This window comes from Protomyctophum bolini, assembly GCF_963924005.1.
Source record: "Protomyctophum bolini genome assembly, chromosome: 22".
Lineage (NCBI taxonomy): Eukaryota > Metazoa > Chordata > Actinopteri > Myctophiformes > Myctophidae > Protomyctophum > Protomyctophum bolini.
Window position 1 is genome coordinate 28,579,514 of NC_137883.1, and position 22,503 is coordinate 28,602,016.

The 22,503-nt window shown below is 41.4% G+C and overlaps 1 protein-coding gene across 1 annotated transcript; it reads right to left on the reverse strand.

Annotated features, from left to right (window-relative positions):
* Window positions 1-502: 502 nt before the first annotated feature.
* LOC308309843 (calsenilin-like) lies at window positions 503-19,946 on the reverse strand. Its single transcript, XM_080755775.1, has 9 exons — window positions 19,847-19,946; window positions 14,366-14,552; window positions 7,046-7,170; window positions 6,138-6,207; window positions 4,960-5,030; window positions 4,252-4,359; window positions 3,808-3,912; window positions 3,121-3,183; window positions 503-1,878 (listed from the first exon to the last, which is right to left on the reverse strand). The coding sequence occupies exons 1-9, from the start codon at window positions 19,850-19,852 to the stop codon at window positions 1,831-1,833; spliced, it is 783 nt and encodes a 260-aa protein (XP_080611901.1). The 5' UTR covers window positions 19,853-19,946; the 3' UTR covers window positions 503-1,830.
* Between the last annotated feature and the right edge of the window lie 2,557 nt (window positions 19,947-22,503).

The window sequence follows — 22,503 nt, forward strand, 5'->3', positions numbered from 1 at the left end:
CTACATTGTCAACACGGCACTGACCAGGGTTGCCACATTGACTGAGAGGGAAACAAGCAACCAGGTCTATGAAAATCCGAAAATTAATCTACAATAAGCAACACTATTGCTGACTGTCAAACATCATTTTCATGTCATGGACCACTAATATTCTATATATATATATATATATATATATATATATATATATATATATATATATATATATATTTGCTGTTCATATATTCAGAACGGGTAAGGACTAGTATATATAATTTAGCATAATCATACCTGCATGTACAGTGTGTTATTATACTGTACATGGAGGTTTGACATGCATCCCAGTATCTGTACTGATTCACATTTCACTGCGTCAGTCTGCGTGATACATACATATGTTTGTGACACCACACAGCTTGCCCTGGATATTGGTGCAATTAGTATACACACAATAATTATGTATAGGCAGACATTTATTTCATTACGTCTAAATCAATCAAATAAATAATTACATTTTCAGCATCACAAACGTGTCTGCATATCAGTCTTGCACTGGAGTATGTAGAAACAAATTTGTTTTCTTTACAGTATATTACAGTTAGAATGTATTGATTGATTGAATACTTCATTAACACAATTATTAACAGGACAGGTAGTACAGTAAAATGTTATGCTAAAAGGACACAGAAATCCCCAGGGGCTTGTTTCCATTGTGATCCATTGAACTCAATTCATCAATACATATTGTACATACAATACAATACAAATACAATACAAAACAATAATGCTCAGTAGAATCATAAGGTATATTTACAGAGGAAGGAGGAGTGAGGGAGTTTGGCAGTGGATTCTACAACAAGATGTTCAAAGAGTTAAACTATGTCTTTCACTTGTATTTTGAGGACAGGAATTATTTGAGGTTAGTTTTGAGTTTGAGTAAGGAGGCAAGAACCTTTAGTTTAGAGCATGTGTGAGCTGATGTTTGGGAGAACAAGGTAAGATTACCTCCTTCTGTTGTTGTGCCCATGGGCATTACTGAATATAGAGAAGCAGTTTGACAGGACTTTTGGCACTATAATTCTTTGAGTATTTACCAAACCAAATCCACTGAGAAATGTTGCACTCCGTCTTCTACCTTGAGCCAAACCAGACTAGTAAAGTCAGCTGGAGGTTTAGTCCTGGGGGAGAGGCCTCTCCAGACCTCTCAAAACTTGTTTTTAGCAAGCAGTCGAAATTACATTGAATGAGGGATCCAACTGGAATCCTCATTGCATTCTTGTTGACAAAAGAGGAGATCCTGACCCAAAATCTTGTTCTTCGGTTGACTTTAATAATCACCTTTGGCTTTGATGCAATTTTTTCAATGTTTGTTATACAACTCAAATAGGTTACCTCTTGTTCATTACTTGTGATTACATGGTCAACAACTGTGGCCGAAGTCTTCATACTTAATGAGGTTTACATTAGACCCAAAAATAAAGGATTCCGTTTTCCCAGGTGTAATGACTGTTTGTTATCAGAGAGCCAAAGAGAAGTGTGGATATTGTTGAGCTCAGAGATGAGGGAATTTTTTGTTCAATTCAAACAGTAACTCAATACATTTTTAAATGAAATTAAATTGCACTTCATGTGGTTTACATGGCATGCTTAAGTGTCAGGCAAACATGCATGCATGCTCATGCTGATCCCTTGATTTGTGGACACGAAAGACAAACTGCCATGCATTCTTCTCTCAACAAAACAATGGTGTTTTTATAATAGTCACATGAACTCAAGGTTATTGACCAATCAGATGAAGAAGTCTACAACTGGAAGTAATACAAATCTTTACTCTATTCCTTTCCTTAGTCTCTAGATGACATTCTCAAACAGCTGCATGGAGGCCATTATGTTTTCATCCTGGGGAAAAAATAGGAAATCAGAATCACTACGGCTCAGTCAGCCAAATGTCACTGTGCAAATGCACATTACTAATATGACATTAAATTATTGATCCCTTTATACTGTATAGATAATAAAATAAAATAAAAATTGTCTAAAATTATTTTAGTTCATTCAACGCATCCTTTTAATCATACTGGTTATTGTACACACAGCGCCAGGCAGAGTTCAGTTCCACACAAAATAAACCTCTCCTCAGTTCTGCCAAAGCTAGCATGATGCTACATAGTTTCATATTTAATTTGAGTAGTTCTTTTAAAACAAGTTCGTTTTCTTTCCAATGAACAAGGATTGTGGAATTATCCCCCATCCATTATTTGCATTCAACTGTACTGTAGAAGTAGATGGCAAACTGACACATTATATGTGTCCAGCATGGAGAAAAGGATGGTTGGCTGAAAATAGTAAAACATAGTACTTTTCTCAACCTTATCTCCTTCTCTTTATCGATAATAGTAATGATCTATACATGACTCACACTGTATGACTCAAGCGGCAAATAGAAAGCACCACAGATTACCCGCTATTGGGCTGACATAAAAATACTACAGCCATTCTCCCCTCTGTCACTTTAGCCCTTCGCTAGCCTCGATACCCAGGCTTTCATTTCGTCTGCGCGAAAAATGAAAGCCTGGATTTACGCATGGGCTGCACTGGTCTAAAAGTGGAAGTCAACCCTTCCGCGTAGGCGTCGCTCCAAATTACGTGACGTCAGGGTTCTGAGCGGTGTGCACACCTCAAAATAACACCGTGAGGAAATCATTACCAGTGGAACTTCAAACGAGGCTATGCGAGGAAAATGAGGAGAATGGCTGAATAACCCACCACACCGTCTAAGAAAAAAACCAACGTGTGCCGACTCTGTGGAAATAACTTTGACAGTCCGTTAGAATGGTATACTCCAGCAACCAGTGGTTTCTGCTTCTGGTCGACACAATAACAGTGCTGCACTGGGGGGGGGGGGGGGGGGGGGGAGACCGGGGCTGACAGACAGATCGGTGAACCAATCAGGGTGCACGTTTTTCTGAGCCGTGGCCCTCCCATCTAGGCCAGAAATGTCTAGCGTTAGCTCAGGCTAGCCCTTCGCTAAATCCCACCCCAAAAAGCGATTGTCCAATGCCAATCCAAATAGTTTAGCAACTGTTGCTATACAGGTCAAGCTTTCGCCACCTCATATAAATGAATTAATGATGTGATTACCTTCTGACAGGTCTCTATGAATTCATCAAGTGTCACCACTCCATCTCTGTTCCGATCCATCTTCTGAAAAAGGTTATAATACAGTAGTTATAGTTATAAAAAGTTTCTTCTTTCATATTCTATTTGTTTTGTCCTTACACAAGGTTATCCAATCATGGGCCAGGGTTATGCACCCAAGTCCAAGATGGGTTATCCCATCTTGGGCTTGGGTGCATAACCCCGGCCCATCGACAGGCTTGCACTAATCTCTCAAGAACCGAGTCTGAGCTGCGCTACTGAATCTGTCGGCAGGGGCATTCAGTGTATACATTGTTGTTATATTAGTGGGAATTAAAACATAGGCGCCCCACCGGAAGAGGAGCAAACAGGCAACATCCTGCTATACACATTCTGTTTGGCGCTGCCCCCAGAGTAAAATTCAAAGGAAAACAGGGCGATGAGTGTGTGTGTGTGTGTGTGTGTGTGTGTGTGTGTGTGTGTGTGTGTGTGTGTGTGTGTGTGTGTGTGCGCGCGCGCGCGTGCACAAATGCCATATAAGACATTAAGAATGTTTTTAAATGCGCTGATTGAGTCAATCTGTTTATACAGAGCCTAGTGAAATCATGGGACCTTCAACACAATTCTAACAATGACATTTGCAATGCCAGATTCCTATGAAGATGCCTTGCATTAGATTGGGTAGCCTACCTGGAAGAATGCTTCCACATGGTCAAAGGGGGTATCATCTCGTAGACCTGGTAATGTATACCTGCCCATCATGTCATAAATGGATGTCATTATTGCCAACATGTCCTATAAGACAGAAATGAGAGACATTAGGAAGAAGGTAATTCACACAGATTTCTTTCCACAATGAACCGCCCAGGTCATAAAACAACAGGTACTACTGCAAATACAGCTTTATAGTGACTTTCCTTTTCATTTTGTAAGTCCACAGATGAATACATCAAGTCAGCAATTTTTCTTAATCTGCGGCTTGCTAGAACATGGTATAGTAAAGTGGCAAATGTACTGACAAGGATTTACAGAAGGATTTACAGAAGATACCAATTGCCCATGCGTAACAGGCTGAGGCTGAGAGGTTGTACGGGCAGCCTGAAGACTGTAAATGTAGGTAGAGAATGGCTGCACCTCTTTAGTAATGTAGCCGTCCTTATCGATGTCATATAGGTTGAAGGCCCATCGAAGTTTCTCTGTGACAGAACCTCGTAGCAACACAGATAGTCCTATCACAAAGTCCTATAAAAAGAATGACCATCAGTTAGGACTAACTGGCATATTACTCTCAATAAGAAATATTCGCTAACAAATAACATCAAAATCCCTTGACAGCCCCTGCCAATACTTACTTGGACTGTGTGTTTAACAGAGACTTGTACAAAATCAGTTATTGTTGTTATTCTGCACCTTCTGGTGGACAAATCTTTGGAAGGGTTGGAGGGTAGGGGGATAAAGGCACTAAACTAATTGTAAAAGCGAATTAATCCGCCCCAAATGTTTCACATTGGTATAGCTCCACCAGGAGGCAATTTTTTGCTAAACATTACAGATTCCTACAGAATATCTCTATAGTCATGTGATCAAGATGGATCTGTTACATTTTTCATATTCTATCCTTGTGGCTATGATTGGCTTCCAAAGTTTGCAGACGTGGCCCCGTTTTGAACAAAATGCCTCAAATCATGAACAGCGTCCAATTGCTTTGAAACTTGCACATTCACACTAGGGAGTCGGGAGTCGGACTCGGGACTAGGCCCACCCTCCTTTCTTCTTCCTCAAATTCACCTGTAAACCAGTGATGTGATAAAGTTGCACAATACGAAACAATAAGTATGTTACCTCGAACCGGATTGTGCCGCATCTATCCATGTCAAAGGCATTGAACAAGAAATGTGCATATGTGGTAGCGTCTGTGGACAGAACACAGAATTACATTAATATACACATTTATTTTTTCTAGGATGGCAGGGGAAGACTTACATAATGATATAAGTGTCATCGTGTCATCGGAATCATCCAATAACATTGTTTTTTTTCTTCATTATGACCGTGTGTTCAGAGTCATGCAAATATGTAGCCCCATATGTGCCCTCTCCCTACGCTCATTCTGTAGCTCCGAGATGAGGTCACACACTAGGCCCATCCCACGCGTTTCAGGAACGGCCTTCAACGGCGCAAGCTTCCGCAGTATACATTTCTTATCCTTACCACACCATTAATCCAAAACGTGTATGGACCATGCACCTTTACACTAATTCATACATAGGAGCGGCGCAGAAAATCCCGCCGCTCCTATGTATGAAAGCCTTTACGTCCCGTCTTTTGTCAGTCGCTTCCATGTTTATCAAGGAAGTGTGCGTGTGCGCGTGCATGTCGAGTGAACTGAAGTCAGTTGGAAATTTTCGACCAGGGGAGGCGCCGGGGAGGCGCTAAAGCTTTTCAACTTCCTTGATAAACATGGAAGCGACTGACAAAAGACGGGACGTAAAGGCTTTCATACATAGGAGCGGCGGGATTTTCTGCGCCGCTCCTATGTATGAATTAGTGTAAAGGTGCATGGTCCATACACGTTTTGGATTAATGGTGTGGTAAGGATAAGAAATGTATACTGCGGAAGCTTGCGCCGTTGAAGGCCGTTCCTGAAACGCGTGGGATGGGCCTAGTGTGTGACCTCATCTCGGAGCTACAGAATGAGCGTAGGGAGAGGGCACATATGGGGCTAGCAAATATGCTCTTTTTAATTTTGGTTGTAATGTCAAACACAAATATGATTGGTTGACGCCTAATATACGAGTAGACTATGTTAGACCAAGTGTTTTTTAGATACATTTTTAAAATAAATAACAATGGTAGTCTTACGGTATGCCAAACGGGTGGTACCATATATACAAGCAAGCAAGCAATAGTTTGAACTGGAAAAATTGAAGAACTCCAACTAAATTAACTGGATAAAATAAGCACAGCTAAACCCCATTCATGTTTAAATAATCAAAGAAATGGGGCTGCCAGTTACATACCGCCTTGGGGAAAGAACTGTGCGTAAATGGTCTTGAATGTCTCTTCATCCACCAGCCCACTTGGACATTCCTGTTGAAATGTAAAATGGAACAATTACTAATCATTTCTAATTGGGATTCTCATATTCATGTCAACCCTCTTCTATGAAAAATAACGCGGGGAGACCATGCAAACTCAGAGTTGCCGTGTTGAACGTTGCGAAGTTCACTTATAACTAAGTAAATCATGTTCTGGCGAGAGCGTTTGCCCCGACTGCCACTCGAAGTGGCTACTGGCCAATCACAGTGCGTCCTTGCACAAATGCACTGGCCAATCACAGCGCGTCCTTGCACAACCCGTCATCTCCATTGGGCAAAGTTCCATCCCAATCTGACCTCCAATCACTTCCAGTAGGTCTATAGAATTTGTGTTTACATACTGTATAGTTTTATATATAGTTTTTTTTTCATGTTGAACTTTGCACTGTTTTTTTGATAACCCTGTTTTTAACCTTCTATGATTGATTATATGTTTTTACTGTAGCACATTCCCTGTGAAAGAAAAGTGCAATACAAATAAAATTCATTATTATTATTATTATTATACAGGTAGTATAATCCCCTAGGAGCAATGCCGTGAAGAAAATACAGGATTTATCATCTAACAAATGATAAAGCTATGGGACCTAAACTTATGGAACTTGAAACCACACAATAATAAAATGTGTGACTCAAAACCACACCACCAGCAGGTTCCAAACCCCACAAAACTAGTACAACAAATAGGTACAACAAATGGGTCTTTAAACTACATAGTGCTAGGACTTAATTTAACACACACAGTATTAAAGTGTATTCTAAGAGAAAGTCTTGTGAGGAATTACCGTAAGTTAACCAGGCCAGTACTTGACTATCAGATGTAGTCTTACATTTTTGAAGCCTCTGTAAAGGGACTGCAGCTCCTTCCTGGTGAACTGGGTCTGGGCTTGGAGCTGCTCTAAGCCTTCTGGTTGGTGGCGCACCATCGATAGTTCCAGCTCACTGTCGATGGCGTCTGTGGAAAGGGAAATGGAGAGGGAAGAGGTAGGGACAGAGCTGTGAGGGAATGGAGGAGGAAAGAGCAGTATGAAAATAAGACAAAAAAAAGAAAGAAAGAAAAAGGAAAGAACGGTAAAAAAAAAAAGGAAGAGTGAGCACAAGGCCAGGTCAAGAAAGATGGGAAGGGAAGCACGGAACATTTGTGAACCCATTTTGACCTGAGATCAGATTCTAAACAGTTTTCTGAAAAAGCTATGTTTCTACGTCGTTCTTCGATTTTTCAAAAATAGCAGACCTACAAGCTCGTAGCGTGCCACTCGGTGGCGCGCTGTGAGCTTGTAGTTCTGCTATTTTTCAATAGCTAAAGCATAATATAATGCTAACACCAAAAGGGGTTCCCGTCCAGAATGGGTAACTAAATGATCGGTCAGAGGTATAGGTTGTAGGTGTATCTGTAGGTTCAAGGTAGGAAATAGGCTACATAGGTTTGGGAGAAACAAGGATATTTAGAATTTCACACAAAATAATAATATGTTTAACAAGTGAGAAAGGAGTGAGTAAAGGTGCAGCAATCGTGAGGTCAACTGTGACAAATAAACCACTTAAAACAGAGAGAGGTCAGAAACAAAAGACATGGCAATGGCATAAACAAACTGAAAACTTTAGAATGGGTCACATGTAGGATTACTCACCATCTTTACAAGAACAGAAGACAGACAGATGTGAGAAAGACAAGGGAGAGATTCAAGGGGGAGTTTAACAAATTTAACAGTTAATACATCTCATTTCAACTCTTGAAATGTACAGAAGTATAAAAGCTTGTCTTCTATTATCTAGCTCTTAACCATGCAATTGTCTTACATGCACTTTCATTAAATCAACAATCAAGCATTGTTCTTATTCTCCTTATTTCTAAGCTTCCTTTTGTAGCTTACCTTCTGAGTTGGGCTCACAAATGCCAAACTGTTTGAGCACAAAAACAAATAGGCTAAACACCACAGCAATGGCAAACACCTCCATGCACTCCATGCCCTCCATGGCTCCAAGATGCTTCTTAATGTTAATCTTTTGTTCTAGAAATCGATGATGTCTTTTTGGCGTCTGTGCCTAGACTGTGCTATACATACATGTATATATCAGCCTTTAAATACCATCAGCTATTGCCACTCACATCACAGCCTCTGCTACATCCTTTTTATGAGTTTTCTATTAGCATCTACAATTATGTTCCATAGGTCACTTAACTTAAACTCCTGACTCAAACTTTAACCACTTATCTGGCCCATTAGCAAAAACCTAACAGATGAACTGTGAAGCATCCTTCTTCAAGGAAATGGGTCCAAAAGTCCACAATGTCCTATTGTTGATAACCGGCAAATTCATAAAGATACAGTCTTAATTCCCCAAAGTTATCCAAAGACATTCCTCTTAGCAGGCATTCCATCTCTGTCGCTGGCTGGATACGCTGCATATCACCTTCTGGGACCGTACCTTTTACAATCTGTCCGTCAACTCCAGCCACCCCCCGGCTCCGCCTCCAATCTCCCAATGTTGTTATTATTAATATATTTGTATTTTCTTCTCTCCGTCGCTGCCTCTCCCTTGGTTTAGGCAGGCTATATATTATACATAATGTATTTTATTTGACTAAAAGTCTCTGAATGATGGTCTAAGCATTCCTTATTATGTCCAGTCATGTGAAGGATTAAAGCTATAACCAAGCATTGATCTACATACATCTACATCTGCTGATGGCCTGAATATGAACAGCACTTAGTGAAGGAGCCTGTACAGTACTGCCCTGCCCTGCCTAGTGCTGCTGCTTGTCTTCTGGATCCTTCACATAATACTACAGTCAGATGGACTCACTCAGAGCAGATGTGGCAAACCAGCTTTGATACCTCTGCTTAACTTGTCACATTGTGGTTTAGAATAAAAAAAACACCAAATGCATTATAACAGTAATGCACAGGAAGTGTGATAGATTGAACTGCTACTGTGTATTGATTGTGTTGTTTAAAAAACAATGCAGTACGTACAGTATGTTATTGTACTTGTATTGTAGCATTGTCCGGAAAGAACATTTTTCTTGTCCCTGTCGAATAATGAACCCAATGTTCAGATGTCAGTGGTGTTTTGTATTGCTACAATGAAAGACAAGTAGACTACCGGTACACAAGAAGAGGAGTATAGTTCACAAGTGATGACACTGCACAACATAATGGATTAAGCAGGAAAGGTGGGGGGGGGGGGGGGGGGGTAAATCAATTGTTGAGAGGTAAAATCCTGGTCTTAGAATGGGGAATGGTAGAGAGCCAGAAAAGCATTCCAGCAGACAAGAGGGTGTAGCCTACCTCTTCATGAGACAACTCCACGTGGACTTGTCCCTAATGTCAAACTACTAAACAAATTAACAAATAAAGTATTTTGACTTTGCAGGTACTGTAGTCTGTATAAAAGTTGTAGTTACTTGACTTGGTAGAATAGTATATTTTAGTATAGTTACAATACTATAAAACTGACAACTGACTTGGAATATGTAAAATAGAAAAGTTGTTAATCATCACTGTTTCATTCTCATTAATGTAATACAAAATGAATGATTAACGGTGTTGTACATAATAATTATTGAACAAAAATCATGTTACTGTCATAGATTTCCCAACAATGCATCCAACAATAAAAAGGTGTCATTAACAGGATGTGTACGTTTTTCTATTAAACAAAAGTTATTTTTGATATAATCTTTCAAAAAAACGTGTTTGTCACCATTAAACACAATGACTATGCACATCACGACTCACGAGTGTCACGAAATGTAGGCCTATGTATTTATGTATTTTATGAACACAAAAGTGTTTATTTTTCATACTATACTACTAGAACCTACTAATGTAACATTACATCGTGGTGTAATGTGCCCTAAGTGCTGATCTATCCTTGTTCTGCTATTAAATACTAAAGACTTAAGTACAAAGCTGCAGACGGTGCAGACATCAATCTCGCGGGTCACCATCATCGTTTAACAACTGTGGTAAGAGGAACATTATAGAACAGAGTCCCAGACTATCAATCAATCAAAAAGAGGAAAAAAAGCACAGGAGTTCTCACCATCAATTAAACACTTATTTTCTGTCTGCCTCTTTAGTTTCAAATATTCTGCATTAGGTTATATTCCAAGATATGAACCAACAGTATATGTGGCAATAACGAAATGCTAGAACAATTATATCATTATTTGTTTGGCATCTCACCAGCATAGGCCAAATATAATCTACAGAGTTTCCAGAAAAAGCGTGTTTCGTGTATTATTTTCATGTATGCTTATCAGAAAGGAGAAAAAAATGCTACTTTTCTAAAGATGCATTACACCTAGAAAAAGGGTCTAATAATGGCATGGCTTCCATGGCATTTACGTGCTAATGTGATAACGTTAACGCTGTGCCTCGGTGTGAGCTTGCAAATCTGATATTTTCACGGAATGTCTGTCTATAGAATAAGGAGGACGGTACAGCGATACAGCAATGGTCAAATGTGTACGCACGGCTTCCTCCATACCACGCACCATCACCTGCACTCTTAATTGATGCTTTGATCTCAACTCTATTTAGTATTCATTGCAGCAATAAAGAAGGCATTGATTTACAAACATTACAATATGAATTAGTGTACCGAACGATATAGGGTAATAATTCATATAGTATTGTATGAACTGTCTGGTGCTGGGACTCTGGTGCAACGCACAGGTCCTCGCTCTACTCCTGGTGAGAGCAGGAGTGGACCTGGTGAGACGTAGGAGGGGCTCGGCCAGGAGACAACCCACAGAGCCTAGTCCCTCCATGTGCCAGAAGTGTACCTCCCAGCCCTGGCAGAGTAGTTCTGGAGTAGTTCCAACGGATTGTGTGCCCCTGGTTTATCCCTAGTGGGACTGATTGAGGGTAGCTACTGGGACGTAAGTCGGGACTTGATCACTCCCGGCTGGGTTGCCTGAGTGAGGGGTATGATGTTGAGAGACCCGAAACCCCGTTGACCTCAGGATACATCACTGAGGATACATCCCAGGTGCATCCATGCGATGTTTTTTAGTTAAATGTCTTACAATAAATACAATAAAGACTGGCTCTTCAATACAGACAGACCGACTTTCCAAGTTCCAATTACAGGAGAAACAGAGCTTGGCTTTGCTCTTGGAGATCTGCTATGCTATGTGCAGTTCCTGTACTATTCGCCTGTATACAACTATCAACCCAAACGTGAACACAGCATGGCTCTCATCTTGTGTTTGTTGCCACAACATTAACAATACATGTTTGCAACCCCCCCCCGGCCACACCTCACCTGGGCCGGCTCGTGGCGGTGGAACAGGAGGCCTACCTGCTTGATCCTGCCAGTAGCATATGCTTGTCTCAAAGATTAAGCCATGCATGTCTAAGTACAAACGGCATGTACAGTGAAACTGCAACACATGTTTTTACATACATGTTTTTAAACACTCAGGGAAGTCATTTTGAACTTCAATGAACCATGCCCTACTGCACTGAAACCATTTCAGCAAAAAGATAGAGCTAAAAGCAATGATTAAGCTATATAATGTTTGACAATGTGTTTATTCTAACAACTAAATGGTTATCGTTTGTGGAATGCACCATGTGCAATGGAACGCCTAAATGGGAAATGTATTAAACTAAACGAAAACAAAACAAACTGCAGTGGAATTATTCAAATAATTCACAGACGTCCGCCCCTGTCTTTACGGTGCCACAAGGAAATAATTAAGTAGAAAAACTGACAATGGAAAACCTACAACTGAAAACTGTTGTTCCTTGAACATAGGTGGACCCTCATTCATTCAGGAAACCATCATGGAAGGAATGGAAATTAATTGGACTGTTTTATGCATATTTTCAGAAATATTATTATTAGTAGTAGTATTAGCTGCATTTATTTTCACATACCGTAATTTCTATTTACCAAATAAAATACTATATTAATATTATCCTCCTCAAGTTCACAAAAAAGTATGCTTAATATGTCCTCACACGAGAATGTGTATACAGATAATTACTTCTGCAGAAAAACATACAGTAACAGTAATGTTTAAGAACCAGCAGGTGGCGATCTCTGCTGTGCAATATTCTGGACATGGTGGGGAGTGATGCAATTACACCAAAACCTGACTACCATACTCTGTTAGACTAATGAATTCTTATAATCCTATTATAACGTCATATCCTTTGAGCAATACAGAGAGAATATGGTGCAGCATTAAATGGTAACTTTGATTTATTTTATTTGCTCCCATTTATTTTAGTTTTATACTTAAATAAGCAATAAGCAATGTCCATTTTGAGAGATGCTCATTGAGATCAATATACTGTAAAAGGGCTGAAAGATATACAAACTTCCCTGATGCTTCCAAACATTGGGTTAAATTAGGGATGTGGCGAATTACTGTACTGCCACATGTATATTGCACATGCCTTACCAGGAATATTCGCACATTTTCCCATTCAGGCACACTTGAAGACTGTAAACAAACATGGATAGGAATCTCTCTAGGGTACTCCAGTGGAGGTGACCATCTGTCCTCAACGTGCCCATAACGTGTCGGCATGCAACGCGTTGTGAGCTTGAAGATCTGCCTGCTGAGCTTGTAGATCTGTCATTTCGGCAATGTTTTTAAAACATTTAGGCTACAAATAAATAAATAAATATCCCAATTCAAAAATAGAGACGCCAGATTGAAAGTGGTTCAAGCATGGGCAACAAATGTAATGGTAAATGTTATGTTAATGACAACATCATTGTATAGATTCAAGGCATTAATGCCTTTGATGCTTGGCTAAATTGAGCTATGAGGGTTTCTCCAGCCTGGCAAATGCGTGCGTACATCACATTCTGTCTGCACTGTCTGCATGGACAAGAGCGCAATGTCAATAATTTAGATAAACCAAGAAAGCAGGGGAATACCAGGGGTATAGTCAGTCACAGACTCTCTCCAGATGGCCCTGCACTTCTCAGTATGTGATACATGAACATGCTAAAAGGATTTCAATAACAACCCATAACGGAAAAGCTATTTTGTGTAAACCAGTGTTTTCACAAGTAAAGAAAGTAAAATATCCAGAAGTCAGAAGTCTAACGCTGGAGGAGCATTACATAATACCATCATTAATTGTCTCCTGAAGTCTCAGGAATTACATGTGGGGCAGCAGGGGGGGGGCAAGAGAAATAAAGGGAGTTACAGTGACAGAGAGATGGTGACAGCGCAATTCTGAAAAGACCACAATGAACAGTGGAATAAATAACTGAAGCCGACTTCAGAGAGGTGAGAAAGATAGCAGCCTATGGGTTTACGCTGATAGAATGATTAGTTGTTACGCTGAAAAGTGACAAGACGCCGTGAACAGCCCACGGGGAGAGGGGGAAAGAAATAAGATGGGAGCTTTAAATATAGTTGTAGACAGGGTAGGATGCATTAGAATTCATGTATTCAGTAACACAGGGGATTGAAAGCCCTTCTTCTCTACTGTGGCTCTACCCGCCCCTCCGTCTTCAATTCCCATTTTCCGTTTGCTAGCACACAGTGTTGTTTTCGTTGACTAAAACTAAGATGAAAAATGTTCGTCGACTACCATTTTCCACTGACAAAAACTAAATGGAAAGTACATGAAAACTAAGCTATGATGACTAAAACTAAGACTAAATATATTGACAATTCCGTCAACAAATAAAAACTAGACTAAAATGTTAGGAAGGGACTAGTGGACAAGAGATCCAGTATAAGTCCTTTTACAATTAGTTGCATGCTGCGACGCCTTGCTTGTGAGCTTGTAGATCAGCTATTTTCAGCAAGTGAAAAAAACTGTCATTACGACGGCATCAAGGCCTGCCAATATACATTTTGTTTGACTAAATCAACTGTAGATTTAGTCGACTAAAATGTTATGATATTTAGTCGACTAAAACTAGACTAACACTAAAACATTCCAGGTGACTAAAATGTAACTAAAACTAAATGAAAACAATTCAAGAGACTATGACTAAAACTAAAAATCCAAATTTGCTGCCAAAAACAACACTGCTAGCACACCAAGACACAGAAAGCTCACTTGCAGTCATACAGATTCTGTGAATAATACCACACAGTAGTGAGTCAATGTGCTCTGGTTAATGTACAGTACGGTATGTCCCTAGTTACTCCTTAGTACCTTCCCCCTGTGGAGTGGTGCTGCTGATGATCCACTTGACAAGGCAACAGTTCATCAGAGATTTGCGGGTAATCCGTGGCCTTTGCCACTTGGTCTCTTCTTCTTCTTCTTCACTCTTACCCCCCGGGTTTGGATCCTTGCCGTTGGCATCGGGCATCAGGCCACCATCAACCGCTTTCCCACCAGCCTGGGGAACAGATGAAGAATCATATAGGGTTGGTAATAAGGTCACCACAGATAAGAGGGTAGCACTTCTTTTTTTTAAAGCGACCTGCAAAAAGAGTATGTCCCAGGCTCTCAAAAACGTATTCTTGAAGCTTGTGCTATGGCTTTAACATTCACAACATCTCAGCCCATTTGAACACCTATGGGAGAATGTAGAACGATGTGTTTGAGAGGCCTCCGAGTCCGCCCCACCATCATCAAAACACCCAATGATCGAATAGAAGAGGTGAAGAGTTCTTGCACCAGATTTTTACAACTATGCCAAGGTGCACTGAATGTTGCTCCTTCCTAATACCTTACAAGACACGCTTATTTTTGTTTTGTCTTTTTATTTGTCAGCTGTATGTACACAAATAAATTACCTAAATTCTGAAAATATCACAACGACCTTGGAAAATATATTTACAGTACATGGATTTTTGTGAGTGGGATACGAAGTAGAATATATAACTTCCTTCTCATACTGCTACCTATTAAGCCCTCACAAGGTCAAAGATATGTATGGCGAGTGGCGACACATGAGGGTCGTGTGTGTGTGTGTGTGTGTGTGTGTGTGTGTGTGTGTGTGTGTGTGTGTGTGTGTGGGGGGGGGGGGGGGGTGTATGTGTATGCGTGTCTGCGTGTTTCTGTCTGCTGATGTGTATAGGGGAGTCCCCAGCTTCCTCATTGCAAATATGAAAGGATGCTACGGCTTACAGAGCATTGAGAAACTCAATCAATAATTCACACTCCTTAAAACACCATCAATAAAATATCAGAGGCCGCCACTATGGTGAAGATGACTTTTGGCCAACGTAAAAAAAATAACCCGTGTGAACCGAGTGGTGCAACTCCCCTCTCCCCCTGCCCCCCCCCCCCCCCCCCCTCTCTCTCTCTCATTAGCAGGCAACAGTGCAGCACTATCTCTCTCTCTCCGTTTCTGGCACAACAGCGCCACTTTTGCCCCTACTGGTACTCATAGTAACAGTCACATACATGGTCACATACGTAGGTTAACACGGACATTGCTGTTCCTTGGAGTGGTTGCACCACTCAAAAAGTGTAGCCCCTTGCATTTAGGCACACACGCACGCACACACACACACACACACACACACACACACACACACACACACACACACACACACACACACACACACACACACACACACACACACACACACACACACACACACACACACACACACACACAAGAGATGCTTACTGAGCATCTCAAGAGCAGATGATCTGCATGACCTGACATCCACAGTGTTGCATTATTAAAAAGCAAGGCAGTCATGTGTACAATGTGGTTCGTACCACCCTATAATATATGTCCTCAGAAGCGCAGTCAGCGACCTCCATCCACTGATCGGCGCATGTGTCACACTTAAATGCACATCACGTGCGTGTGCGACTGTGCACACATGCATGCACGCAAACACATACTAGTGTACACAGTACACGCACGCGCACACACACACGCGCCAAGATGACCAGTTGTACCAGCTCAGTTACATAAATAGGGTTACATTAGAGATACTGTAAACACCTGCTGTGGTGCACAGGGGACGTAAAGTACCTGCTCACCACTGCAGAGTCTAGGGGTTTGAATATATACCCGCTTGGCCGAGCGTCCACATATGAACACAATATTGGCCTGTGTTCAGGGGGGGGGAAGCCAAATACGGGGAGGGTGATATGTATGTGTCACTCCAGGTAATCCTGTACCTGAGTGTGGGAGGCCTGTCAAGCCCACCACACACCGGCTGCGTGCGCCGCGCGGCGCGGCGGACACAGCCGCCTCCATTATTTTCAATGAACCTATCGCACACGGCACACCGGCTCCGTCCGTCGCGTCGCCTGGCGCGCCGATAGAACACAGTTCTATTTTCCAGGCGGCGCAACGCGTCGCGCCGCAGACGGTCGCAGACGGTGTGTGATGGGCTTTAGTGGGAATGTTGAGCTGGTCTGGTGGAGTAGGACAGAGACGCTATACGTCCTCCCGGTTATGGGTCCTCACTCGCAGGTGAGCCCATTACGGACGGTTCAACAACAGTGGCAACTGGCAAGCAGTGGGAGGAATTAATTGGCATAATTAATGACTAAATTGGGATAAAAAGGGCAAACAAATACTTGGGTACTCATTGGGAAAAAGAAGCACCTGCTGCACCTTTGTCTGTTCTGTTTTAACAAACTACTAGCCTGGTAACCAGACAAATCTTCTATTAAGCTGTCATTCATTACTCTAATGACAATATAGTGTGCTATACATCACATCATCATTTTTCGACCGCGGTCGAGATCATGGATTTCACAATGCCACGCCAGACTTCCCGGTCCTTCATTGCCATCCCCAGTTCCTGCTTACTGATGCACGTGTCCCTAGCAATGACATCAGAGAACAGTACAGAGGTCCAATGATGCTTGTGGGATGATTTGGGTAAAAACTAAATAGCAACTAACCCCTAACCCTACCCTAAGAAGGGAGGGGGAAATTAATATAATGCATACTGAAGTGGGCAAACGATAAGCACATATAAAGACAGAATGGAAACTCAGTTCCAACAATGTGAGACAACGTTGTCTTTAGGCTACTGTTTAATGACTTCAGATCAACTTTTAAGACACCCTTTTAAGTGCCAGGTGGCGCCGCAGTCCCACCCACCAAACCTCACCCTCAATGCCGGAGCCTCTCAGGGTTGCGTGCTGAGCCTTCTATTGTACACACACTCCAGTGACCATCATAAACTTTTCAAAAGAAAAGACGGTGGTGGAGAAATGTGCTCCACAGAGAGCCCCTTGTTAGTGGATGCACTGAAAGCTTAGCGCAGTTAGTGTGAGTCATACAGAGTTCTATCATGCCGTCATGGCTCTGAGGGCTGTCTTTCATATCCAGTCCCAGTGTCGGGAACTCTACACTGCACAACTTAATAATGAAAAGAAAGAAACTGCGGACCAGGCCGCCAGCGTGGTGGTCCGGGTACCCTAGCTGGTTACAATGCCAGCCTGTCAGCATGTTGCGGGTTCGAATCCCGATCCCGACGACCTTTGCAGCGTATCACTCCCCATCTCACTCTCTCCCCGATCCCCCCCCCCTCAAAAAACTATCTAATATTATATAATTATACAGTCATCATACTATAATTCACTCAATGTCTGAATGAATGTCTGTCTGAATGTCTGTAACACTGTCGTAGCTCCTCACTGCCTGCACCAATCGCTCCGACTTTTCACACAGGCATTGACCATAATAGAAGCCCTTTTTTTTCAATTTAACAAATTGATTAATAATTAATTTATTAGTGCATTAAAATTACCCATCCACTTACATGGGAAAATGCGAAAACTCACATCAAGTATTTCTCTTTCAGAAACCATCGGAGCTACAGTTACAACACTTGGAGGGGAGGTTCATAATAATTATTAAAATTTATGTAATAAATAATTACATCAGTCGGCCTCATGGTGGCGCTATAACAGCCCACTTTACATTTCGCCTTATAACTCTTGAACGGTAGCAATTCCATTTTCATCCATGGGGGCACCGCAAACGAGGAATTTTAATTGCAAAAACATGCTTTTTGGGGGATAAATCCTATGTTTGCGATAGCGGAGCCTACGTGCGCTATAGTGAGACAGGTAGTGATAGTGATTCCTTCCCAATCAGTAATATGAACTATTACATCGTACAATTATGTACACACTGTACATCATTTGGTGTTCATATATTCAGAACGGGTAAGGTCTAGTTATAGTAATGTACGGCCGAAATGAGTACCAATGTCAAATGCATTTATGTAACCTTGGTTTGGCGCTGTTGTTTATATAAGCGTCAAGTTATTGATCCAAATGGCAAATGGTTTTTGTCAGTGAAATATCCATTGTCTGTGTCTATTCTGATAATGGTTTATTTCTGAAATCACACAGATACTGATGCTGTACTCACTGCATGGTGAAATAAATCTGTCAAACGCATGCCTGTGTGTGTGTGTTTTATCATTGGGGCTGCCTGACACACAGCGAACAGTACAGCATTAGATTAACAGCGCGTCAGCCAGGTCCAGCTACGGGATCAATTCCTCGAGAGATCCGTATAAGACGGAGGCTCTAATAAGTATGGTTCGGGCATCTGGTTAGGATGCCTCTCAAGCATCTCCCTAGGGAGGTCCTCGATGCATGTGACGCTGGAAGAAGACCCTGTCGCAGACCAAGGCTGAGTTGGAGGGTTTATTATATCTCCAATATCTGCCGGGACCGCCTAGAGAATTAAGTTATCAATGTTGCTCTGGAGAAAGAAGTCTGCTCTCTGGTGGAGCTGTTGCCCCCCGTGACCCGACTACGGATAAGTGGTTGAAGATGGATGGATAGAAGACAATGGTTGACTAGACAGAACACAGCTCTGTGATTAATCTGTGATGTGAAGTGCTACAGTATTGCCTGTCAACAAAACTTCTTTGATTGATAGATTCCTATATTGTAGTGGTTCCCAAACTTTTGTCAAGGACCCCCAAATTGATACCATCAGCCCGCAGACCCCCATTTGAAAACGTATGCCAAGGACCGACCATAAGAAAAGATTTTTACAGCTCTAGCAGTGATTTACAAGCATTTTCATTTAAAGGGGCCCCGTTTGACCTGAATTAGGCTACTGTCCCCTATTTAATGGCATTTCTATCTCTGGGACCCCAATGTATATTGTAAAATCAAAGTTAATTTAACTCTGGTCCATTTGGTTCCAAACTATCATTTAGCTGGGGACCGCCTGGAGATGGGAACCACTGCTATATTGAGAGCCAAAGGAACATTCATGCACAATGATTTGATAATTAGTGAAATAAAACGACTAATTTCTTGCCTCCAATGACTTTCTGAAAGACACATGTAAATCATCAAAAGCTTTCCAGTAGGCTAATAGATGTGGCGTCACGAATGTCACCAAAACAGACATCAATTAGGATAATATGATGCAGCCACGGAGGAAATTTGTGGGCAAAATATGACATGTCCTGCGTCTTAAATTGGACCAGTAGGCTACAGCTGGCAGCAAACACACCACAACAAAGTGGCTATTGGGTGGATAACGATACTGAATAAACTGAAGGACGATTTATAATGATGTTTTACTATTACTGCATGGTCGCGCACCCTCACAGTCGCACTTGCTCAACTGTTTAATAGGAAGTTTTTTCTTGTCGTCAGCGCAAGGTTATTATTGTGAATTAAATTACGCTGAAAAACATAAACAGAACTCGTTAATTGATTAATTTTATTTACCTGCATGATGTCAAACCTGTCTTGCTGTCTTGCAGGAAATTGCTGCAGAGTGACTCCAGACGGCAGACGGTCTTCTCCCGCACGCGCTGTTCAAAGATTATTTTCAGCTAGGATACATCATGCGAGAGAGAGAGAGAGAGGGGGGGGGGGGGGGGGGGGGGGGCACATAATAAATTAATTAGCCTAAAGTATCATCAAATAATGTGACAGACAGAAAGAATAAACCGTAGAGTGTAGCCTATATTTAAAATATATCAGCCTACTACCTAGCTACTAGAAAAAAGGTAGCAATGGAATATATACACAATTCTTGTTCAAATTAACATATAAAATGTGTTTACTGCATGTCCAGCTTGCTAAATTAAGTATTACAATTAATTCCTTTATGGATCAATTGAATGAATCCCAATAAAATTCCCTTAATTTAATTTGAATGATTTGATACATGCATCTATATAGCCTAACCATTAAAAAAATTGAAAGACATGAAAACGGATATGTGCTGCAGGCTAGCTGTGAAATTTTCTTTTTTCTTTTAGTCACTCACATATTTCATGCATTGATCATAATTATTTAAACTAACATTGATTTCCTTATTATCACTGATTCCAGGTCCATTCTGTACGACTTTAGTCTATATTAGAAGAAACTCTATATTTTCATGGAGTCAGTTCTTGTGCCTCTGGGAGCATGTCTTCCTGTAGGTATACTGCACTCCCGCAGACACAAGAGTTATTTTTAACCTAACAACTTCCAGAGAGCTCTTAAAGTGTAGCTGCCCTGGTGCCTTCCAATGTAGGGTATAATTGAGGATGTGTGTTGTGTGTCCTCTGGCTGTGTGTGTGTGTGTGTGTGTGTGTGTGTGTGTGTGCAGTGTTTCTCCATTTTACAGAATACAAACATTTATGCGATGCACGTCGCCCACACACACATTCTATCTTTATAGTTTGTCATATGCTGGTGTCACACAAAATAGCAGATCTATCTGTATGTCTGTATGTTTCTCCTCTCTACGTAAAATGTACCTGACCTATGAAATACAAGGGATTTATACTGTCAAGGCATTTAACCTTTTTTAATTAATTCAACTATCCTAATCTGTCTTGTGTGTTAATTATACAGTGCAGGCACCTTTTTTAATTAGGTACTGCCCAATCTCTAATAAGCTTAATTAGTCTAAGCACAAACTCTATGCCTGCATGTGGCCCTCTGTCACCTTTACCACTATATATTGTCAGTGCCAATATAGAGGAAAACAGAGGAAGATAGTATTGAATAAAATGTCATACTTTGCTTGTTCATGTTTGCCACCTAGAGTATAGTCATGTTGCCATGTAGTACTGTATCTGTTCAGTACACATTTGTATGACAGATACTGTACAGTATGTGCAAACGTTTCTCTGGGTGTGTGTCACAGTGCATTTAATGCAATATTAACACCAGTAAGAGGGGTCTGAAACAACAGGTCTGGGAATGTCTGTAATATGGACCTTATTTTATTTGTGTACGTTTTCGGGCCGGGTATGGCATAAAATGTGTGCTAATTAGTAAGGCCAGGCGGGGCTTTGGGCCAGCCCAGTTAAGGCCCAGGTAGGGCCAGGCCTTAATTGTCGGGCCTGTTGAGAACTCTAGTTTTCGCCGGCTGCCGGGCGCGGCTGCACTAATAACTTTGGGGCAGGCCCGTCTTGAGTTTGAAGTCAAAAGGGAGACATCGAAGAGGAATGACGGGTGGAGAAGGTCAGAAGGATCAACATATGGAATGTCAGAACAGGTCAGCTCCATACAGTATATGGAGATCTAAGGGTTTGAGGTCAGATGTAGAGTTGCTGGCTGGCTCCATACTGTATATGCAGATCTAGGTGATGATCCAGTCTTCTCCATGTATTGCTATCCAGGGTTTGATGAGGTCAGTGTCGTGATCTTCATATATGGAGACAGCCATATGTGGAGCGTGTCACGTGGCGTGACGGACTGACGGCCATATATGGTGGCATGACGGATGGACGAACAGGTTTTCATAGTAATCTGCGACCTATGGTTGCAATAACTATAGGTTCGGGCTGCTACGTGACCCTCACACCTGCCTATTTACTGTATGGGCATATCAGGCTGGTTTATGATTATGTCTGAGTCAGAGTGACGTGGCTGCGGTCTCTCTCTTTCCTCTCGTTAACAACACGTTTTCTATTGAGTATACATTTTGATTAGCCTTGTTACAAGAAATATGTGTCGGGCCCAGCCTTATTCACATACTGTAACACTACAGTATAAAGTATTTTATAATCTAAATCTTTATGTGATGTATTCACCCTTTAACCACAATGATTAGTTAGTGGGTAGAGGGTGACCTAAAAAAGAAACGAGACATCTGTTATTATAGTTTTCAGCTTTCACACAGCTCTCTCTTCTCTCATTCTCCCTCCTCCCAAATATGCACGCAAACACGCACACACACACACACACACACAAAATGGATTTACATATTTCTGAAGCTTAACAGCCCACATGCTCTTACTGAGAAGCAGGGGCCGCCTTGCAGTAACTGTGCAGACTTCTCTAAACAAACAATCCAAGGATAGAATATCCATGGCCCGCCTTTCCTGACCAGATGTGATGTGACGTCAAGCAGGAGGTAAGAGGGGGGCCTGCTGTAAGAG

Coding starts and splice junctions, on each gene's coding strand:
- LOC308309843 (XM_080755775.1), bottom strand. Junction 4,360..4,959: donor GCGGCACAATCCGGTTCGAG/GTAACATACTTA, acceptor TTCTTTTTATAG/GACTTTGTGATAGGACTATC. Junction 3,184..3,807: donor ATGTGGAAGCATTCTTCCAG/GTAGGCTACCCA, acceptor AACCTTTTTCAG/AAGATGGATCGGAACAGAGA.